Raw genomic sequence first — 23010 nt, forward strand, 5'->3', positions numbered from 1 at the left:
GCATGCTGTGTGGGGAAGACATAACGACATGCACTTGCTCTCATCCTCCTGACCTTGCTGAAAGCCACCAGTGCACAGCTTGGGGGCTGGGAGAGGACACCTCCACAGTCTCATCCAGAGCCCAGAATGCTCCACTCTACTGACACCATGTCCCCAGTCCCTATGACCTTCCCAAAGAATGCTTACCTCTCACATTTAATCCATTGTCACATGCAAACTGTGCAAAAGGTGACATATAATTTGGGTCATAGGCCAGCTCATGAGCTTGCTCAGCAATGCTTCTTGCAGTCTGTTGTATACTCTCATAATTTGGATTCTAAGATAAAGCATGAGGAAGTTATTTTACCATAATGCTCAAGACAGTAACATTTATCTAACCACCTTTTCCATCATTTAAGTTTTATTCTAGTTAGAAAAGACATTAAAACATCATGCCCTGGCTAATATGAACAAGACACCAGTGCTGCCTGCACAAGGTATCAATCAGAAAATCCTTTGCTATGGTGGCCTTATGCCCTAAAGTTTGGATTTTCATTTTTGCATTTTTCCCATTTGAAATTCTTAAGGTATTCTTGCTAAAATAGGATGAACTGAAAAGGCAGATTCTGATAGCCTTTGAAGGATACTTCAGAAACTTCCCTGCTTAGGAACACACCCTGGCCAACCCCAGTTTGCCTCCAAGAGCTGCCAGTTGCTGTAGTGAAAATACCTTCAGAATTTTGTATCAGGAGGAGATTCCTGTCTAGCTGTGAAATCTTGGGCCATAACTTTATCCTTGCTGCTCCAACTTCCTCATCTGCAAAACGGGGATGGGAACACGAGGTCCACTTCAGCTCTAGTTTCAGTATAACGACAGGTCTCTGCTTCAATGTCACCTCCTCAAAAAGGCCCTCCCTGACCAATCTATCTAAAGTAGTAGCAGTCCCTTCTACTCTCTATTCCCTTATCCAGCTTTGTTTTTCTTCTTATTTAGCACCCACATTACATCATAGATTTACTTCCCTGTATTTATCTATTTTCCTCCACTAGGATGTAAGTTCCATACAGGTAGGGACTGTGTAGATTCTGCTCACCACTGTGTCACCACACAGAACACAGTGCCTGCGACAAGGAAGCACCTCACACTGCACTCCACAGACAAGGCGTGGCACTAAGGAGTTCCTACACAGGGCTGTAGTTAATCCTCACTGCAACCCTATAAAAGAGGATCTTTAGGATGCCCCATTTTATGTGAAGAAAGTACTGCTTAAACAGTTTTAAGAAACCCTAGATCTCAGCAACTTCAATAAATAATTAAAAAAAGAAAGAAAGAAATGTACCCAAAGTCATACTTGTTAGAGGTAAAGACTCATGAGAAAAAGACTAATTTTCCCCAGAGTGTGTTCACAAAGCCAGGAAAAAGTTGAAAGCCTAGTTTTCACCTCCTTCCTCTCTCTATGGGAGAAACCCAAACTATTTGGTTACCAGTGGCAGCTCAGGTCACATTGAGGCTTCCAGCGGCCTGCTGCCTTTGGCTGGCTCTGGCATGACTATTTCCTGTCTTTGCCTGATTCAACACCTGCTGGGTGTGTTAGAAGAATAAAAGGAGAAAAGATAACCAGGACCCAACACCATTAGACACCATTAAAATGCAAATAAAGATACAAACAAGAAATGCCCTCCATCTAGACTTTTCCTACTTTTACCAGCCTATGAAAAACTTGGGTAGGAAGCTTCTTTTTCCAAGTGCTCTAATTATTTGAAAGACCAGAGCTATTATTAGTTTCCTGAAATTCACAAAATAGTTCTTTCCAAAACTACAAAGAGATAATGCAACTGAATCCATAAAACTCAGCTGTCCAGAGAGGGCCACTGTTCCCAAGAGCTAACCTTTGAGTTAATTACCTTTAACTTTTTTAGCTCCTGAAGGATCATATAATCAGGCATGTTGTCAAAGAGTCCATCTGTTGCCGTCAGGATAATGTCTCCTAACTGGACATCAAAAGACGTGCTATCAGCAGCATCCGGACTGTGGCAAGGACAGGAGAGGGACAAAGTTAAAAAGGCCCTTTAGAGATGAGTTCAAAATGTCCTACAGGCACTATTTTACAATGTAATAAGCCTTCTGCAAGAAAAACTAATTTATAATAATGTAATCAATTTTTTAAAAAAGTCACTCTGAAACTCCCAACCCTGAAAAAAGTTAATTGAAAACTAATATAAAATGTTTCAAAATTTTAACTGAAACTCCTGAGTAAAACCAAGTATGATGATTAGTCACAAGTGGCTGAGAAGGAGGAAGGGTTCTCTTCTGAGTCAGATCTAACACACCTCTAAAATCCAAGTGGAAATGAGTCTTTATTCCTAATACTTTAGAGCCAAATTCCATCCTCCCTCTCTCTCTCTTTTTTTTTGAGATGGAGTCTCGCTCTGTCGCCCAGGCTGGAGTGCAGTGGCATGATCTCTGCTAACTGCAAGCTCCGCCCCTCCAGGTTCACGCCATTCTCCTGCCTCAGCCTCCTGGGTAGCTGGGACTATAGGCGCCCGCCACCACGCCCGGCTAATTCTTTTGTATTTTTAGTAAAGACGGGGTTTCACCGTGTTTGCCAGGATGGTCTTGATCTCCTGACCTTGTGATCTGCCTGCCTCGGCCTCCCAAAGTGCTGGGATTACAGGTGTGAGCCGCTGCGCCCAGCCTTTTTTTTTTTTTTTTTTTTTTTTTTTTTTTTTGGAGACAATTGGAGACAAGTCTCACTCTGTCGTGGAGGCTGGAGGCTGGAGTGCAGTGGCACGATATAGGCTCACTGCAACCTCTGCCTTCCAGGTTCAAGCGATTCTCCTGTCTCAGCCTCCCGAGTAGCTGGGACTACAGGTATGTAAAATAGTGCCTGTAGGACCACAGTCATGCACCACCACGCCCGGCAATTTTTTTTTTTTTTACATTTTTAGTAGAGACAGGCTTTTGCCATGTTGGCCAGGCTGGTCTTGAACTCCTGACCTCAGGTGATCCACCTGCCCCGGCCTCCCAAAGTGCTGGGATTACAGGCGTGAGCCACTATAATCACCAGTCGCCCAGCCCACCCTCTCTTATTCACATATTTCACTCATCAGTTTCCTTGGATATTCGAATCTGGCTCCTGGGGTGCTGTGAGGGTGGGATGATGAGTACCTGTGGAGAACAACATGCCAATCCTATAAGAATTCATTCACTGCTGGGCATGGTGGCTCACACCTGTGGTAATCCCAGCACTTTGGGAGGCCAAGGCAGGTGGATCACCTGAGGTCAGGAGTTCAAGACCAGCCTGACCAACATGGTGAAACTCCATCTCTACTAAAAATTAAAAAATTAGCTGGGCGTGGTGGCACACATTTGTAATCCCAGCTATTCAGGAGGCTGAGGCAGGAAAATTGCTTGAACCCAGGAGATGGAGGTTGCAGTGAGCCAGTGAGCCAAGATTGTGCCACTGCCTTCTAGCCTGGCGACAGAGTGAGACTTGGCCAGATCACTTGAGGTCAGGAGTTCGAGACCAGCCTGGTTAAAACCCATTTCTACCAAAAATACAAAAAAATTAGCCGGGTGTGGTGGCATGCGCCTATAATCCCAGCTACTAGGGAGGCTGCGGCAGAAGAATCGCTTGAACCTGGGAGGCAGAGGTTGCAGTGAGCTAGATCGCACCATTGCACTCTAGCTAGGGCTACAAGAGCGAAACTCCGTCTCAAAAAAAAGAAGAAAAAAAAAAGAATTAATTCACTTGAAATATCTACAGTGTACTGGCACAGTAAGGACTCTGTGTCTCCCCAGGGTCCCAAAGTGCTCATCATACATGGGTATTTATTAGTGTGCCTGGTGTAACACGTCTTCAAGAAATATCTTGGTATCTTGACTGGGCGTGGTGGCTCACGCCTGTAATCCCAGCACTTTGGGAAGCCGAGGCAGGCAGATTACTTGAGGTTAGTAGTTCAAGACCAGCCTGGCCATCATGGTGAAACCCCATCTCTGCTAAAAATATAAACATTAGCCAAGCATGGTGGCATGGTGGCGTGTGCCTATAATCCCAGCTACTTGGAAGGCCGACACAGGAGAATCGCTTGCTTCAACCCCAGAGGTGAAGGTTGCAGTGAGCTGAGATGGCGCCACTGCACTCTAGCCTGGGCGACAGAGCGAGACTCCATCTCAAAACAAAAAAAGAAAAAAGAAGTATCTGTTGCATAACTAAATGAATGAAGCAGCTAAATATTTGACTCTCCAAATTGGGGGGAAAAACTCTTCAATATACTGTTGAAGAAAAAAGCAAGGTGCAGACGGTGTGTCATATGTGCAAACATTTCCATAAAAAAAAAAAAGGGCAGAAAGACACACAGATATGGATGCTTCCATATGCAGAGAATAAATCTGGAGAGAATCAAAGAAACTGCTCATAGCAGGCTGTGGGTGGTGGCTCATGCCTGTAAATCCCAGCACTTTGGGAGGCCAAGGCAGGCAGATCACTTGAGGTCAGGAGTTCAAGCCCAGCCTAGCCAACATGGTGAAACCCCATCTCTACTAAAAAAATACAAAAACTTAGTGGTGGTGCACGCCTGTAATTCTAGCTACTCAGGAGGCTGAGGCGGGAGAACTGCTAGAGCCAGGGAGGCAGAGGTAGCAGTAAGCCGAGACTGCGCCACTGCACTCCAGCAGCCTGGGCGACAGAGCGAGATCTGTCTCAAAAAAAAAAAAAAAAAACAACTGCTCATAACGGCTACCTTTGAGGAGAGAGAATGTGGCTGAGGACAGAAACAGGGGCAGATGTCTCACTAACCTTTTTTGTGTACAACTCTTTTTTTTTTTTTTTTTGAGACGGAATCTTGCTCTGTCGCCCAGGCTGGAGTGCAGTGGCTGGATCTCACCTCACTGCAAGCTCCGCCTCCCGGGTTTATGCCATTCTCCTGCCTCAGCCTCCCGAGTAGCTGGGACTACAGGCGCCCGCCACCTCGCCCGGCTAGTTTTTTGTATTTTTTTTTTAGTAGAGACGGGGTTTCACTGTGTTAGCCAGGATGGTCTCGATCTCCCGACCTCGTGATTCGCCCGTCTCGGCCTCCCAAAGTGCTGGGATTACAGGCTTGAGCCACCGCGCCCGGCCGATGTGTACAACTCTTAAAAAAAAAAAAACAGATGCAGACATAAAAATGGGGGAAAACCCTGGGTAGGGAGAAAAGATCTTATGTTCAGAGATCATGGCCTCCTGAGGCTGGTTCCTGGGTACTTCCTCTTTTTTTTTTTTTGAGACAGAGTCTCATTCTGTCGCCCAGGCTGGAGCGCAGTGGCGCGATCTCAGTTCACTGCAAGCTCCGCCTCCCGGGTTCACGACATTCTCCTGCCTCAGCTTCCCGAGTAGCTGGGACTACAGGCGCCCGCCACTGTGCCTGGCTAATTTTTTTGTATTTTTAGTGGAGACGGGGTTTCACCGTGGTCTTGAGCTCCTGACCTTGAGATCTGCCCGCCTTGGCCTCCCAAAGTGCTGGGATTACAGGCATGAGCCACCGTGCCCGGCCTCTTGGGTACTTCTTAAGGCCAGTTTCACTCCTTCCAGGCCTCCCTGGGGAGGGAAAGGTGAGATCTGATAATCTGCCTTAATCTGTAATTAAGGAACAAGAGCCAGGAAAGCAAATCAGATACTGACCCGGAAGGGAGGCACCAGACACAAAGCACCCTAAGCTCAACAGAAAAACCCCAACACTTGTGTAAGCAACATGTGACAACATTTGTGAAGAGAAAGCATAAAAACTACCAAACAAAAGCACACATGCCTATGAAGATTCACACTAAATGCACTCAGAAAATTTCTGGTTTATCTTCACTTGACTGAGGAAGAAGGTGGCACATGAAGTTCTGCCACGTGCTGCTGCAGGGAACCGACTTTCACTTACACATTTAGATAATCAACATTTTGTAAAAATGTCTACTAAAGGAAAACCTGTAAGTTAAGGTTAAAATAATATTCTGTAGATAAGAGGGACCATTAACTAAGGAGATACATGCAGCATGAAAAAAAAAAAAAGGAAAAAGACTGTAAAACTGGGGGAAACCAGGTCAATTCTCTCTGTGGAATAAAGAGAAAACCATGCAAGATGCTCTCATTTACTCGGCCTTTGAAAGCTAATCAGATTGTAGAAGTATAGATTAATGACCAGGTTGGCACTGAAGCTCTGTTTTATGCTGAGGTTTTTCTTTCCCCAGGAGTGTCCTTTGCTATTCTGTCTGTGAGAGTCTTGCTCCCATTGGACAGTTTGTCCTCTCCTAACACTCCCACCCATGAGCTTGGTGTTCCGCCAGCTGCAGTTTTGCCCGTTTTGATTGAACATACTGTGCTGCTGGAAACTTTTGACTGCACTGAAACATGAGCTGAAATCACATGCTAGCGAGCTGTCTCTGGGCTCCAGGGGAAGCCACCTCCACCTCGTTGGCACGCCGGCAGAGTACTGCCCCAACCTGTCTGTCCCACAGACAGTGTGTGAGATATGGCAGGGCTGCTTTGGTGCTTGGCAGCCCAACAAGAAGAATCAAATGAAGAAAAAATTAAAGCACCAGTTTCCAAAAACTGTGATCTGAGCTTGGGCTCTATGCAGGCCTTGGAGTTCAGAGTTCACCCCACTCCAGTGTGGCTAACAATAATGTAGATTACAGCCAACTTAAGAAGGGGCTAGAATCAAATACTCTTCCAATTATGGTCACCCGCCTACTTTTACTTTTTACTTTCGGATTTGGGCTGGTGACCATAATTGGAAGAATATTTAGACTTTTAAAAAGTTACTTATACTGCTAAAGTTACTTTTTAGATGGGCAATACTAAATATTTAATCATATAACATGCTCATTCCAGTTTAAAAGATGGCAATAATAATTCATTTTATCTTAGTTTGGACCTAAAAGCTGGTTTAATAAGAGCTATTAAGCAGAGACAAGTACTTGCTAGAATGCTTCTATTTTTACAAAAGGTTCATTGTCCATTAATCAACATTTATGAATTGCCAGTGATGTTTGTGCCAGGTCCTATAAAGCTATAAGATTGTTAAAGACACTGAAATCTGAGGCTTTGCCTTACTCTGGACACTCATCTAAGAAAAGAAAAACTGTAAAAGTCAACTCAAAAAAGCACTGTCTTGGCTGGGCACAGTGGCTCATGCCTGTTAATCTCAGCACTTTGGGAGGCCGAGGCAGGTGGATCACGAGGTCAGGAGTTTCAGACAAGCCTGGCCAACACGGTGAAACCCCAACTCTACTAAAAATACAAAAATTAGCCAGGCATAGTGGCGGGCACCTGTAATCCCAGCTACTCGGGAGGCTGAAGCAGGAGAATCACTTGAACCGGGAGACAGAGGTTGCAGTGAGCCGAGATCATGCCATTGCACTCCAGCCTGGGCAACAAGAGCAAGACTCCGTCTCAGAGAAGTGGGGGAAGAAAAAAGTACCATCTTGGAATGTTCTTGACAATTTAAAAGTGAATTGAGAAAAGACGTGAGAAAGAAAAAGAGAACACCTCAATAACATTATCAAAGAACATATCCAAGACCACTTTTTTTAAGAGACAGGGTGTCGCTATATCGCCCAGGCTGGACTCTATCAATTTTCCAGCCTCAGCCTCTCAAGTACCTGGGACTATGGTTCTACACCACTGTGCCCACCTCAAGACCATTCTGGCTTTAACGTTTTGTTTTTTTTTGAGACGGTGTCTTGCTCTGTCACCCAGGCGAGAGTGTAGTGGCATGATCTCGGCTCACTGCAACCTCTGCTTCCCGGGTTCAAGCGATTCTCCTGCCTCAGCCTCCTGAGTAGCTGGGACTACAGACGCCCGCCACCACGCCCAACTAATTTTTGCATTTTTAGTAGAGATGGGGTTTCACCATGTTGGCCAGGCTGGTCTTGAACTCCTGGCCTCAAGTGATCCACCCACCTCAGCCTCCCAAAGTGCTGGGATTATAGGTGTGAGCCACCATGCCCAGCCACTCAAGACCATTTTGATTCAATTTCCTGCCAGTTCTATTTGATGCATGTAATAAGAGGTCTAGAGAATCAGGAAGTTATTCTGATAAATAACGCAGATGTCTGTTTGTGCTCTTCCCTAACAATGTATGCAAAATCTTGTATAAGCAATGGCATGCATGAACAATGACTCATTTCTCCAGCACAATTTCATAAAGGTACTGTATGTACCATGTGGTGTTGATATGAAAAAATTGATATTCTGTAAGCCTGAAATAGCATTTTCAGGGTCTTGTCAAATTATTGGGTATTTATCAGAATTCCACTGAGCTAGATTGTCTAGTTCCAGCAAAGTATCTTTCAAAGTTAAACTAAAAGGTCCTCTTGATGAGAACATTCTCAGTGTCTTTTCTTTTTTTTTTTTTTTGAGACGGAGTCTCGCTCTGTTGCCCAGGCTGGAGTGCAGTGGCCGGATCTCAGCTCACTGCAAGCTCCGCCTCCTGGGTTCACGCCATTCTCCTGCCTCAGCCTCCCGAGTAGCTGGGACTACAGGCGCCGCCACCTCGCCCAGCTAGTTTTTTGTATTTTTTAGTAGAGACGGGGTTTCACCGGGTTAGCCAGGATGGTCTCGATCTCCTGACCTCGTGATCCGCCCGTCTCGGCCTCCCAAAGTGCTGGGATTACAGGCTTGAGCCACCGCGCCTGGCCTCAGTGTCTTCTTTTCATGGAAATACCTACCTCACTGCATTCAAGGGGGACAGGAGGGGACTATGAATGAATCACATCCTGCTCACACTTAATGGATGAGAGGGGAGATTACCTGTCACTCAAGACGACTCCCTCAGCTTCGGGGGGAGCGATTGAGAGCTGGAATGGAGTGTTGAAGTAATGCTGCTGCTCATCTGATCGGTGCACAACTTCACCACCCCTGACAACCAGGAAGCCTGAATCGCCCAGGTTTGCCGTGTGTAAGCGGTGGCTGGTTCTGTCCAGCACCACAATGCAGGCGGTGCTGCTACCTAGAAACAAAAATCATCTCCATTTATTTTTTCTTCCTAGGCTGCCTTTGCACACACATTAACACATAACCCCAAAGAGCAACACACCATAATTTGAACCTTTGCCTAAACAGGACCTTTCTTAGTTATGCTCCACATCCTCTATGAATGTCAATAATATCCTGATCAGGGTTAACAGGGTGGGGAAAGAAAAAGGATTTGTATTATAAATAGTAATTGGGCCACCGATGATCTGAATTCTTTCATTTGCAGTGATAGAAAGCAATAAAAATGACTGGTATTTAATCACACTATTTCAACAGTAGTGCTATCATCTATGCCAAATGCTCAAAAGCATGTTGTTGAGATATTAAGTTTTAATACTTAAATGCCAGAATGAAAATGTTACATTTTCCTGACATTTCTTATTAGTCACTGGCAGGAAGCCTTCTCCACAAAATTCACCAACATTTAAGACAGGGCACATAACTACAATTTTAAACCAGATTTCCATCTGTTGAGGTCATGAAGAACTTTTATTGGAGACTAATGACTCACTCACTATGAGGCAACAAGACCAAATTTCTGCAGGCAGCTTGTGGAATCAACCTGTTCATTCGACAGAGACTCTGGGCAAAGAACTCAGGATAGCTTAGCTGTGCACGGGCCACAGAATCTTCCCTAGACTGAAACGCTAACGGCACAACTAGCAGAGACCGCTCTCAAGTACTAACAGTTAAACCTATACCTACCTCCACCAGAAAAATGACAACATAGAAAAATAGGCAGTTCACAAAGAAATAAATGTAGATGATCTGTAAATATATGAAAAAATGACCACCTCACTAGTAATGCTTTCACCTATTAGTTTAACACGAGTCAAAAGATAATGCATGGTGTTGGCAAAGTGTAGGGAACATGCCCACTGCACAGAACATTCTGCGGAAGTGAAAAGTAAAAGTAAACAACTTTCCTGGAGGGCAAGATAGCCCTGAAAAATGTACCTCCTTTCATGTAGCAATTCCATCTGTGAGAATTTATGCTAAGAAAATAATTAGAGGGACAAACAACACTTAAGTACAAAAACATTGCTTAAGATGAGGAAGAACTAGAAACAATCTAAACATCTAAAATAAGGGACTGGTTAAATAAATTACAGTACATCCATACAGTGCAAAGATACACCATCACGTAATACTCAGGAGTACAGGCTCTGGAGTCAGCCTGCCTATGTCTGAATCCTAACTCTGCCACTTCCCAGCTCTGTGACGGAGAGAGCTACTTAACCTCTCTGTGCCCCAATTTCCTCATCCACAAAAACAGGGATAACAGTAAGTACCTCATAGAATTATTTTTTTTTTTTTTTTTTTTGAGATGGAGTCTTGCTCTGTCACCCAGGCTGGAGTGCAGTGGCCGGATCTCAGCTCACTGCAAGCTCCGCCTCCCGGGTTTACGCCATTCTCCTGCCTCAGCCTCCCGAGTAGCTGGGACTACAGGCGCCCGCCACCTCGCCCAGCTATTTTTTTGTATTTTTTAGTAGAGACGGGGTTTCACCGTGTTAGCCGGGATCGTCTCTCGATCTCCTGACCTCGTGATCCGCCCATCTCGGCCTCCCAAAGTGCTGGGATTACAGGCTTGAGCCACCGCGCCCGGCCAGAATTATTTCTAAGGATTAAAATTAGTTAAGTCACGTCAAACCCTTACAACAGATAGTGTTAGCTATTTTATAGCCATTAAAATTATATAAAATATATTTGAAAGGAAAGATAACTTTAAAATAAGTAGATTACAAACTCATGAAAGTTTCCTTAACAACAAAAGATGATGTCAAAACTTAAAGAACTGTACACCAAAAAGAGTAATGTTTACTAGAAGTAAATTTTTTTAAAAAAGCAATAGGCAAAGTCTAAATTATTTAAATGATGGTTAAAAGGAAAACAAAACAAATGGCCCACGGAACCAGCTGTATTAAATCCCAGTGTGTCATCATTTTCCAGTTATATGACCATGGCAAGTTGCCGGGCGCGGTGGCTCAAGCCTGTAATCCCAGCACTTTGGGAGGCCGAGACGGGTGGATCACAACGTCAGGAGATCGAGACCATCCTGCCTAACACGGTGAAACCCCGTCTCTACTAAAAAATACAAAAAACTAGCCGGGCGAGGTGGCGGGCGCCTGTAGTCCCAGCTACTCGGGAGGCTGAGGCAGGAGAATGGCTTGAACCCGGGAGGCAGAGCTTGCAGTGAGCTGAGATCCGGCCACTGCACTCCAGCCTGGGCGACAGAGCAAGACTCCGTCTCAAAAAAAAAAAAAAAAAAAAAAAAAATCAGGATAGTTATGTGTTTTGTAACCGGTTATCTCAAGTCAAAGTAAATGATCGGGGGTCAGGGGGTCAGCAGAGCCACTCTTGAGAACATGCAGGAGGCAGGCCCCTGGAATCTGTGTCCAGGGGCTCTCTCTCCATTTAACATGTGAAGCAAGGAGATCAGAGGTTAAGCGGGTTGCCCAAAGTCACACAGCAAGTTGACAGAGATGTGCTAGAAATAGAATCTAGAATGTTTCACTGTGCCAGGCAAGCTCCAGATTGCATGTCCAAAACAGGGAATTCAGACAAAGCAGTATATACTGCAACTGCAAGACAAGATTCCTCCTCAGTTTGAAGGAAAACAAGTTAGTTAATCACAGCACAAAGACAGAAGACAGCAGACTGATAAAAAGTACTCCTTACAAAGGACTTTAAACTGAAGGCAAATTCTACAACTGTGGTGATCTCCATTAACACTGAACAGGGGCTGACTTTTTTTTTTTTTTTTCAGACGGAGTCTTGCTTTGTTGCCCAGGCTAGAGTGCAGTGGTGCGATCTCGGCTCACTGCAACTCCCCCAGGTTCACGCCATTCTCCTGCCTCAGCCTCTCAAGTAGCTGGGACTATAGGCACCTGCCACCACACGGGCTAATTTTTTGTATTTTTAGTAGAGACAGGGTTTCACTGTGTTAGCCAGGATGGTCTCAATTTCCTGACCTTGTGATCCGCCAACTTCGGCCTCCCAAAGTGCTGGGATTACAGGTGCGAGCCACCGCGCCCGGCTAAACAGAGGCTGATTTTAAATGTCAATGGTGACTGGGAGGGAGGCTTTCTAGTAACTAGAAAGATGCTGGCAATGAGCAGAAATGTAATAATACCCTGAGAGTCTGCTTAGAAGGCTGGGTAAGTTCCCAGGAAACCATTTATCAAACAAATGTAGAGGCCTGGCCAAAGGATGCTCCATTAGCATACCAGATAAACAACCCCTAGATATTTGGTTTTAAGTTTTCTAATACAAGATTATCAGGGGTCTAATTTGTGCCAAGTTATTTCACCAACTAATCACCTGTTAGTGTGAGGTGACCAAACACAACTTGAACTCATTACAGGTAATGAACTGAATTTTGCAGGCCAGATCCTTTCTTTTCTTTCCTCTTGTTCTTCTTTCTTCTTTTACCAAGTTTTAGAATCCCTCAACAATACAGTTTTAACCTTTTATGTTTCTAAACTTGAAATACGTGGAATCTGTTAGGTGGAATTCTGCAATGTTCTCTCTTCCCTTCACAACATGTTCCTGAGTAGAGCATGCAGCTTTAAGTCATTTCTTTTCACAATGTATTTTTCTACAACAGACAGACTTTTAGGTTGTCCCCAGTTCTCTGCTATTATTGGCAACATATCTCTTGGTTCACATATTGTGCAAGAGTTTCTCTAGTCTAGGGTAAACACCTAGAAGTGCAATTGCTGCGGCATACTATGTGTTCATATTTAATACCAAATTGTTTTCCGAAGTGCTGTACCTATCCACATTCCCTCCAAACAGTAGTAAGTATTCTGGTTAGTCTATAGTTTCTCTCTCTCTTTTTTTTTTTTTTTTGGAGACAGGGTTTCACTCTTGTTGTCCAGGTTGGAGTGCAATGGCGCCATCTCGGCTCACCGTAACCTCCACCTCCTGGGTTCAAGTGATTCTCCTGCCTCAGCCTCCCGAGCAGCTGGGATTACAGGCATGCGCCACCATGCCCGGTGAATTTTTGTATTTTTAGTAGAGACGGGTTTTCACCGAGTTAGCCAGATGGTCTCAATCTCCTGATCTCATGATTTGCCCTCCTTGGCCTCCCAAAGTGCTGGGATTACAGATGTGAACAACATAGAGAGACAGGGTTTCTCTATGTTCGTTAGGCTGGTCTCGAACGCCCGACCTCAGGTGATCTGCCCGCCTCAGCCTCCCAAAGTGCTGGGATTACAGGCGTGAACCACTGCGCCCAGTGGTTAGCCTATAGTTTCTCTATCACACTCTGCTTAGTAGGAAGAGCCTCAGAAAAAAGCTGGTCTGATAAGTGATTTTCTTGGTTTTGTTTTTAACTATCTAGGGGGCTTCAATAGAGGAAAACACATAGGATATCCACTTACCGAGCAAAGGTACTTTATTTTGCAGCAACTCACAGTAGCTTGTGGTGAGAATTCCAATGGGATTACTAGGTACGAACCGTCCTTCTTTTACTAAACGTTCGCATGTCCGCATTAAAGTCCCTGAGAACTGAGATGGATCAACTCCATAGTCTCTCCAGCCTCCTACACCATCTGCAACCCCTGAAGAAAAAAAAATTACATTAAAAGAACAATCTTACCAACTTCTCAGGAATTCTTACCTCTGTTTTCTCCTAACAGTTAATTTCACTACATGCTACTACATATACTTACTCCAAAATTCATAATAAAAAGCACTCACGTTTAATGTATTCTACACTAACACTCCTAAGCCACATTCTCTACTTAGAATTTGGCCTTTCATATATTGATGAATAAACCTTTGAGCTACCACAGGGTGGCATTGCCTACCAGCCAAGAGTTCAATTTCAGCAGGATTAGCACCTGTGTATAGATGTATTTGTCATTAATACTTTGTTGTCTTTTATAAGAATGAAAATTGATTTTTAAACAAAGTGCTGATGCTAGTGATGATACAACTGAGTCAGAGATGGAGATCACAAAGAACATCAAAAGCAGCAAACATTGGTCAATCACTGGGAAATAAAGAACAAAATTGAGAACATATCCCATCCCCTCTCCTTCTACCCTGTAGAGGGCGGTACTGTACAATACAATAGCCATTCCACACGTGGCTACTGAGCATCTGAAACGGGGGTAGCCCAACTTGAGATGTGCTCCTCTAAGTATAAAACACACAGTGGGCCGGGCGCGGTGGCTCACACCTGTAATCCCAGCACTTTGGGAGGCCAAGGAGGGCAAATCATGAGGTCAGGAGATTGAGACCATCCTGGCTAACTCGGAAAAAACCCGTCTCTACTAAAAATACGAAAAATTAGCTGGGCATGGTGGTGGGCGCCTGTAGTCCCATCTACTCGGGAGGCTGAGGCAGGAAAATGGCATGAACTTGGGAAGCCAAGCTTGCCGTGAGCCAACATTGCTCCACTTCACTCCAGCTTGGGCAATGGAGCGAGATTCCGTCTCAAAAACAAAAAACAAACAAACAAAACACAGTGGATTTTGAAAACTTAATATGAAAAAAAGTATAATCTCTTTGGGAGGCCAAGGCAGGTAGATTGCCTCAGGTCAGGAGATCGAGATCAGCCTGACCAACATGGTGAAACCCCGTCTTTACTAAAAATACAAAAAATTAGCCAAGTATGGTGGCAGGCACCTGTAATCCCAGCTACTTGGGAGGCTGAGGCTGGGGAATTGCTTGAACCTGGGAAGCGGAGGTTGCGATGAGCCGAGATCGCGCCATTGCATTCAAGCCTGGGCAACAAGAGTGAAACTCCGTTGCTCTGTCGCCAGGCTGGAGTGCAGTGGTGTGATCTCAGCTCAATGCAACCTCTCCGCCTCCCGGGTTCAAGGGATTCTCCTGCCTCAACGTCCCGAGTAGCTGGGACTACAGGTGCATGCCACCACACCTGGCTAATTTTTTTGTATTTGTAGTAGAGAAGGGGTTTCACCATGTTAACCAGGATGGTCTCATCTCCTGACCTCATGATCTGCTGACCACGGCCTCCCAAAGTGCTGGGATTACAGGTATGAGCCACTGCACCCGTCCCCCCAAGACGTGCTTGGACAACACAGTGAGTCCCTGACTCTACTAAAAATAAAAAAATTAGCCAGGCATAGTGGTGTGCACCTGTAGTCCCAGCTACTCAGGAGGCTGAGGCAGGAGGATTGCTTGAGCCCACGTGGTTGGGGCTACAGTGAGCCATGATTACACCACTGTACTCCAGCGTGGGTGGACCAGCAAGACCTGGCCTCAAAAAATGAAACAGAAAAAGAAAGAATATTTTGGATATAAAGCACCAAAGAGAACACATTATCAAGACTGAGCTCACCTTTCTTTATTTACCTATTTTTTTTTTTTGAGACAGAGTTTCGCTCTGTCACCCAGGCTGAAGGACAGTGGCATGACCTCAGCTCACGGCAACCTCTGCCTCCCAGGTTTAAGTGATTCTCCTGCTTCAGCCTCCCTAGCTGGGACTACAGGTGCTCGACACTACACCTAGCTTTTATTTTTAGCAGGGACAGGGTTTTGCCATGTTGGCCAGGCTGGTCTCAAACTCCTGACTTCAAGTGATCTGCCCACCTCGGCTTCCCAAGGTGCTGGGATTACAGGCATCAGCCACTGCATCCGGCCAAATTTCACCTTTTAAAAAATTAATTATTATTATTTTTAGAGACAGTGGCTTGCTCTGTTGTCCAGGTTGGAGTGTAGTGTTAGGATCACAGCTCATTGCAGTCTTGAACTCCCAGGCTTAAGTGATCCTCCTGCCTCAGCCTCCTGAGTAGCAAGGATTACAGGGTCGTGCCACCACACCTCGCTAGTTTTTGTTTGTCTGGCAATACAGAGACAGGATCTCACTATATTGCCCAGGCTGGTTCTGAACTCCTGGGCTCAACTGATCCTCCTGCCTCAGCCTCCCAAAGTGCTGGGATTACAGGCATAAGCCACCATGCCTGGCCTCTTATTTTAATATGAATACTAAGAAATTTAAAATTACATATGTGGCTCACATTATATTTTTACTAGATAGTACTAGTATAGAGCTTTTCATAGGCCCAAAGAGTTGCTGATGAGTTTAGAGTCTGCTTAAAGCTCCTTTATCAAGAGGAAATTAGTGTTTAAGAAAGTCAATAAAATATCAAAGCCATCATACAATCTTCTAATCAAACTCTTGCAAAACACCAAGCTATTCTTTCTAACACTAAAACTAATTTCTATCTACTAAATTCAAAGACACTGAGAGAAAATGTCAAAAATATACATTATTAAGGCTTTAAATGGTCTTTCTGGAAGGATCCATAAGAAATATTAGCAATGGTTGCTTCAGAAATAAGAAACTGAAAATGATCCATGAACAAAATGGGAATTTTTGCCTTTTACTTCATACTATTCTGTATTGTTTTAATTTTATTTTTATCATGAGCATGTATCACGATTTTTTAAAACAGGGATTTTATAATTTTTAAAACTTTCTGAGCATGAAACATCCTTCCCATATACACATTTATTTGTACATTCAACTTTAAGAATGTATTTGGCACAGAAGTAGCAGAGTGCCTATATACACATCCCTGAAAAAAGGGCTTAACATGAATTGGACACATGAAACTATTTCTCTGGGGATGGCAGTTGTCAAAAAGAAAGGCAACACACTGTGAAAAAGTAAGAGGAAACAGAATTGGAAGACATAAAGAAGGCGACAAATAGTTTATCACCATTGGGACAGCAACTTTCCCCACCTATGTGACCAAACAATAAGCCAAATTTCACGATGGAGCAATTCCAAACTAGCTAATTAAAGTAATAAAAAGTGTGGGATTGCTTTCAAAATATTTAAGGGGTTGAAGCAGGAGTGACAGAAGCACAGATGAAACAAGACTGGCCATGAATAGAAGCTGAATAAGAAGTACACCAATCTCTCTACTTTGATATATATTTGAAATTTTCCATAACACAACATTTAAATAATAACGATAACAAGTTTACGAAGAAAAAAGACCCTTTTGCCTGCTGTGTGGAGAGCAAGAGTGGAAGGAGGAGATTAAGAGATCCATTTCATAGTCCACTTTCATAGTCCACTCACAATCTGCTGGCAGTGTAGTTAGAGGTGTGCAGACATTTGGGATCCATGAAACAGAACACGTGGATTGAGGGGTGAGGGTGAGGGAAAGAGAAGGAGCTGGGCTAACTAGGAATCTATCTTACAAGGAACAGCACATTTCACTGTTTTTCAAGGAGTTGTAAGGAGATTTGGGAAACTTTTTATATTAAGAGAATTTAAGATCATTTAAATAGGAACTTCTTTAGAGAAATTCTTATTTTACTAGGAGTAAGATTTCACCACAATTTAAAACACAACAATTTATGTTAAAATACAGAATATAACTATAAGCCTTGCAACACTATCTGATGAATCATTCATTCTTTTCAAACTACTGCCTGCTTCAGGGAAGAATTTCTTCTTAACTAGTCTCTGGTACAACTTCAATTAACTTTAACTACAAATTGGTTTCATCTGCAAATGCCCTTCACAAGAAAACCATTAAAATCTAAGATAACATTTAGAGTTGATCCTCGATCCTCACACTCACTAAATAATCTGTCAGCAGGTTGAGTCTGACCTGACACAGCCCTTCAACATTAATCAGATTTCTCCCAGAATAGAGCGCAACCTTTTGGGCACCTGTTTGCTTTGTCACACAGGCAAAGGATGCCGAGCAAAACACCACTGACCAAATCTCTTTAGGGGAGACAGAAATTCAAAAAGCATATAAACTCTTCAATAAAGCTGTAGGGGAAAAAACCTTAATACAGTACATATATATAACTAAGTTATATGAGGGGAAGAGTTATATATGGGATAAGAATCAGACTAAAACTAGAATAACCTACATGTATATACGAAACCTAATTTTATTCATATTAGGTGGTTGTTTCTACACAGAAATTAGTATGTCCTCTACTGCAAAAGCTTCAGACTGCAAAGAGCAAGAACACACTTTAAACAGTGGAACTAATCCATACATAAAGGGAAATTTCATTCAGAATACATTTCAAAGGTAAAGAAAACTAATTGTTAATTAAGATCCCAAAGATGTCAGGAATACAACTATCAAACAGCAAAGGATAAGAATAAGAATACCCTAAGAGCAAATAGAGGCCACACGTGGACCACCACATTGTGCACACTGCGCTAGGAAATAAGGGGGCTGAGAGAAAGCCGGTCTCTGAGAAGCTCCCCTGCTAGTGGGGAGCTAGACTTTTCACAGATAAATCAGACAAACGGTTCCCATAAATGCTGCTGTGGGAGGGTCAACAGCCAGTGGTTAGTGCTTACGGACGCGACGAGAATGGAGCACCTCATTAGTGCTTACAGACATGACAAGAATGGAGCACCTCAAGAACAGTGTCAGCCTGCTCTGAAAGTGGCATTCGGATAGTCCCTGGCAGGGGTCAGCCAGATTTCCGTGGCAGAGAAGGATAACAAGAAGAAAAAAAAGGCAGACAACTAGACGCTGGGGCTTGGGTGAGCAGGGAGAAGCTGAAAAATGCAGAGCAGTAGCAAAAGTTGTAGAAAATCAAGAATGCCAGTCCAAGATTTCTTGAAGTTCTTTATGCTACTGACCTATGCTGTCTAACATGGGAGCCACTAGCCACGTGTGGCTATTGAGTCTAAAATGTCACTTGTTTGGATTGAGAAGTGCTTGCTATTAAGTGTAAAATACATTCTGGATTCCAAAAACTTAGTACCAACAAAAGAAAAACTAAAATCACTTAGTAATAGTTTTGTTTTCTTTTAAGAGATGGGGGTCTCACTCTAGCCCAGGCTGGAGTGGTGGCCTGATCATAGCTTACTGCAGTCTTGAACTCCTGGGCTCAAGTGTTCCTCCCATCTCAGCCTCCTTAGTAGCTGGGATTACAGACACACCCTGACACATACAGCATTTTTTTTTTTAAGTTTTTGTAGAAACAGGGTCTCACTATGTTGCCCAGGCTGGTCTCAAACTTCTGGGCTCAAGCAATCTCACACCTTGGCCTCTCAAAGTGCTGAGATTATGGGCATGAGCCACTGGATCTGGCCAAGTTTAATATATATATATATAAGGCATAGTTAAGAGGTTAACAACGATAATAAAATAGAACAATTATAACAATATACTATAATAAATGTTGTGTGAATGTGGTCTCTGTCTATATTATTGTTATGTAATGTGGGTGTATTAGTCCATTCTCATGCTGCTATGAAGAAATACCTGAGACTAGGCAATTTATAAAGGAAGGAGGTTTAATTGATTCATAGTTCTGCATTGCTGGAAGAGGCCTCAGGAAACTTACAATCATGGCAGAAGGGGAAGCAAACACATCCTTCTTCACATGGCAGCAGGAGAGAGAAGTGCTGAGCAAAAGGGGAAAAGCCCCTTATAAAACCATCAGATCTTATGAGAACTCACTATCACAACAGTAGATGGGGGCTTACGGGGATTATTATGGGAACTACAATTCAAGATGAAATCTGAGTGAGGACAATGCCAAAACACATCAATGGGTAACTGAAACCTCAAATAAGGGGGAACTACTGTTTCTGGATTTGGGGAATGAGAAAGTATCGATTAGATTATTCTACCGTTGGCAAGGGTGTGTAAATGCCTTTAAAAGACATTTAATTCTGTCTTGGGTATGTCGAACTTCAGGTGCCAGCAGGGCATCTTTGTGGAAATGTGTATAAAGTGAGGAACTATGAGTTAGTGGCTGGGAAGGCAAGTTGGGGCCAGAAAATCTGAGAATTGATGCCTTAGTGGTGAATGAGACACTCAGGTAAGGTATCCAGTTTGTCAGAATGATATAATCTCTATGGAGGTAGAGAGAAGTGAAACTAAAAAGTAGGCTGAATTAATAACTAGAAAGGCCTTGAATGCCAAGATAAAGAGGTTGCACCGAATATAGAAGCTATTTCCTTTAATTCACTGTAATCATCTTATGTCTCCATTAATAACATTCCTTGAGCACACATCTAGCTTGAGTGTTTCCTTTGACCCAAAATCCAATTAAAATCACTATTAGATTATGATAATGGTTACATATCAGAAATAGCTAAGCAAAAGACTGAGAAGAGACACAGAAAAATCCTTTAGTGCGTTTTTTTGTTTCTTTGTTTATGTTTTTTCAGGCGGAGTCTCGCTCTGTCGCCCAGGCTGGAGTGCAGTGGTGTCATCTTGGCTCACTGTAACCTCTGCCTCCCGGGTTCAAGTGATTCTCCTGCCTCAGCCTCCCCAGTAGCTGGGACTACAGGCACGCACCACCACGCTCGGCTAATTTTTTGTATTTTTAGTAGAGACGGGGTTTCACCGTGTTGGCCAGGATGTTCTCGAACTCCTGACCTCGTAATCCGCCCACCTCAGCCTCCCAAAGTGCTGGGATTACAGTCATGAACCACCGTGCCCAGCCTAGTTTTATCTTTTCAATGGAAATGTCAGTTTTATGAAGCAAAATGAGCAATTAGAAAATAGTTTACAGTATTTATGTTTCTACAAAGTATTTTATTAGGTTTTCCATAGACTGATTTTTTTTCCCTTTTTCTTTTTTTAACAGCATCCTGCTCTGTCACCCAGGCTGGAGTGCAGTGGTGCAAACACAGCTCACTGTAACTTTGAACTCCTGGGCTCAAGGGATCCTCCCACTTCAGCCTCCAGAGTAGCTATGACTACAGGAATGCACCACCACAGACAACTCATTTTTTTTCTTTTAATTTTTTGTAGAGATGCGGTCTCATTATGTTGCCCAGGCTGGTCTCAAACTCCTGAGCTCAAGTGATCCTCCTGCCTCAGTCTCCCAAAGTGCTGGGATTACAAGCACAAATCATCATGCCTGGTCTCACAGACTGATTTTCTATGGTTAAGAGTTAAAAAGGGAAGCAAAAAGAGTAATTCTGGGTGTCTGCCATCATTAAGTGTTTATAAGAAGAAAAAACATTTTTTTTTAAAAGAAATGGGGTCTCGGGCCCAGCGTGGTGGTTCACGCCTGTAATCCCAGCACTTTGGGAGGCTGAAGTGGGCAGATCACTTGAGGTCACGAGTTCAAGACCAGCCTGTCCAACAAGGTGAAACCCCGTCTCTACTAAAAATACAACAATTAGCTGGGCGTGGTGGTGCGTGCCTGTAATCTCAGCTTTTTGGGATGCTGAGGCAGGAGAATCACTTGAAGGAGGTGGAGGTTGCAGTGAGCCAAGATTGCATCACTGTACTCCAGCCTGGGCGACAGAGCAAGCTGCTGCCTCAGGGGAAAAAAAAAAAGATATGAGGTCTCACTCTGTCACCCAGACTGGAATGCAGTGGCGCAGTAATAGCTCACTGCAGCCTCGAACTCCTGAACTCAAGAGATTCTCCCATTTCAGCCTCCCGAATATCTGAGACTACAGGCATGTGCCACCATACCCAGCTATTTATTTTTTGTAGGGATGGGTCCTCGCCATGGTGCCCAGGGTGGTCTTGAACTCCTAGGCTCAAGTGATCCTCCTGCTTCAGCCTCCCAAAATGCTAGAATTACAGGAATGGGCCACTGAGCCCAGCTAAGAAGAAAATTCTTAAGCAATTTTCATTTTTCTAATTAACACGTTTTTGTCTTTGCCAAAATTGTATAACCATGCAAAATGGTAGTTATGACCAGGAGTGGTAGCTCATACCTGTAATCCCAGCATATTGGGAGGCTGAGGTAGGAGGATTGTTTGAGCTAAGGAGTTCGAGACCAGCCTGGGCGACATAGCAAAACCTGTCTCTACAAAAACATTTAAAAATCAGCCAAGGATGGTGGCACACACCTGTAGTTCCAGCTAAACAGGAGGCTGAGGGTGGGAGGATTGCTCGAGTCCAGGAGGTCAATGCTGCAATGAGCTGTGATCACTGCGATCACACTACCTGCACTTCAGCCTGAGCGACAGAGCAAGACCCTGTCTCCAAAAAAAAAAAAAAAAAAAAAAAAAAAAAAAAAAAAAAGGTAGTTATAACCAAATGATAGCTATCTTAAAAATCCTATCTTCCCAATTACACAGTCGCCTAACTGTGTATTGCAAAAGGCTCACTGTAAGAAAGACTTCTGAACTAGTCAAAATCAGCAAGAGCCTCTCGAGTACTGTCCTCCATTATCAGCCATCAGCATGATGTTGCAATTATTTTAAACCCTTCCTACTGCACTCATCTTCAGACTGACATGCAGTTACCTACAAAGTAAACGTTTTAAGAATAAATGCTAAATTTCAATTTTAACAAAAGCATCAATGAAGAACAACAATTTGATTTTGTTCACAAATGTATTTAATGTACACTCTGGCAGAATTTCAAATATTAAGTAGTACCCAAAGTTAACAGCTTTATTTCTTGCATCTTTCATGATCTCAAGCCATCTTACATCAAGCCTCGCATTCCAAAGAAGCATACTGGCTCTACATGGATTGTCTTTCCATCAGTGAAACACATCTCCTGCCTACTAGGATGGGTACTTGATAGTGAATTGAAACTCTAGAGGAGAAACTGAGTAAGAATCTGGCAGGATCACAAGAGTTGAATAATAGAAGTATCAGGAGACCCTCTGTACTCTGAGGAATAAGGGTATCTGCTTTTACACTTTCTGCAGTAAGGGGCCATCTAATGAGAAAGGGGGCTAAGCAATATTTATTGCAGTATGACAGCCATCTTATTTTCAGATGCTGAGACTTTTCAAAGACTATAGCGTTCTCAGAGGCAACCTCATTTGTCTAAAGACATCACAGCATGAAGCACTATAACTGGAAAAAAAATGAGATCAGAGTAGAAACTCAATTTCCCATCCAATGGAACAGATAACATTTATATCAACATTTCTTTTTCTTTTCTTTCTTTCTTTTTTGAGATGGAGTCTCACTCTGTGGCCCAGGCTGGAGGGCAGTGGTGCAATCTCAGCTCACTGCAACCTCCGCCTCCCAGGTTCAAGCAACTCTCCTGCCTCAGCCTCCCCAGTAGCTGGTATTACAGGCACCCACCACCTTGCTTGGCCAATTTTTGTATTTGTATAC

General features: G+C 43.5%; 4 protein-coding genes across 6 annotated transcripts in view; 1 reads left to right on the plus strand and 3 right to left on the minus strand.

Annotated features, from left to right (window-relative positions):
* The window catches only part of GPN3 (GPN-loop GTPase 3), a 637401-nt gene that overhangs the window by 94061 nt on the left and 520330 nt on the right, over positions 1 to 23010 (minus strand). The window lies entirely within an intron of this gene.
* VPS29 (VPS29 retromer complex component) overlaps positions 1 to 23010 on the minus strand; it is a 444410-nt gene that overhangs the window by 54506 nt on the left and 366894 nt on the right. The window lies entirely within an intron of this gene.
* LOC126931527 (peptidyl-prolyl cis-trans isomerase NIMA-interacting 4-like) overlaps positions 1 to 23010 on the plus strand; it is a 773797-nt gene that overhangs the window by 36868 nt on the left and 713919 nt on the right. The window lies entirely within an intron of this gene.
* The window catches only part of PPTC7 (protein phosphatase targeting COQ7), a 49886-nt gene that overhangs the window by 4837 nt on the left and 22039 nt on the right, over positions 1 to 23010 (minus strand). For 2 of the 3 annotated variants that reach the window (XR_007717860.1, XM_050749862.1), the window contains exons 2-5: positions 13370 to 13549; positions 8760 to 8958; positions 1885 to 2008; positions 187 to 316 (exon numbers count right to left, since the gene is read on the minus strand). Coding sequence is in view for 2 of the 3 variants with exons in the window: in XM_050749862.1 (XP_050605819.1) it covers positions 187 to 316; positions 1885 to 2008; positions 8760 to 8958; positions 13370 to 13549 (633 nt within the window). In the remaining variant the exon portion in view is untranslated. The other variant, XM_050749863.1, reaches the window with a different exon arrangement.

Source organism: Macaca thibetana, chromosome 11 (genome assembly GCF_024542745.1).
Source record: "Macaca thibetana thibetana isolate TM-01 chromosome 11, ASM2454274v1, whole genome shotgun sequence".
Classification (NCBI taxonomy): domain Eukaryota; kingdom Metazoa; phylum Chordata; class Mammalia; order Primates; family Cercopithecidae; genus Macaca; species Macaca thibetana.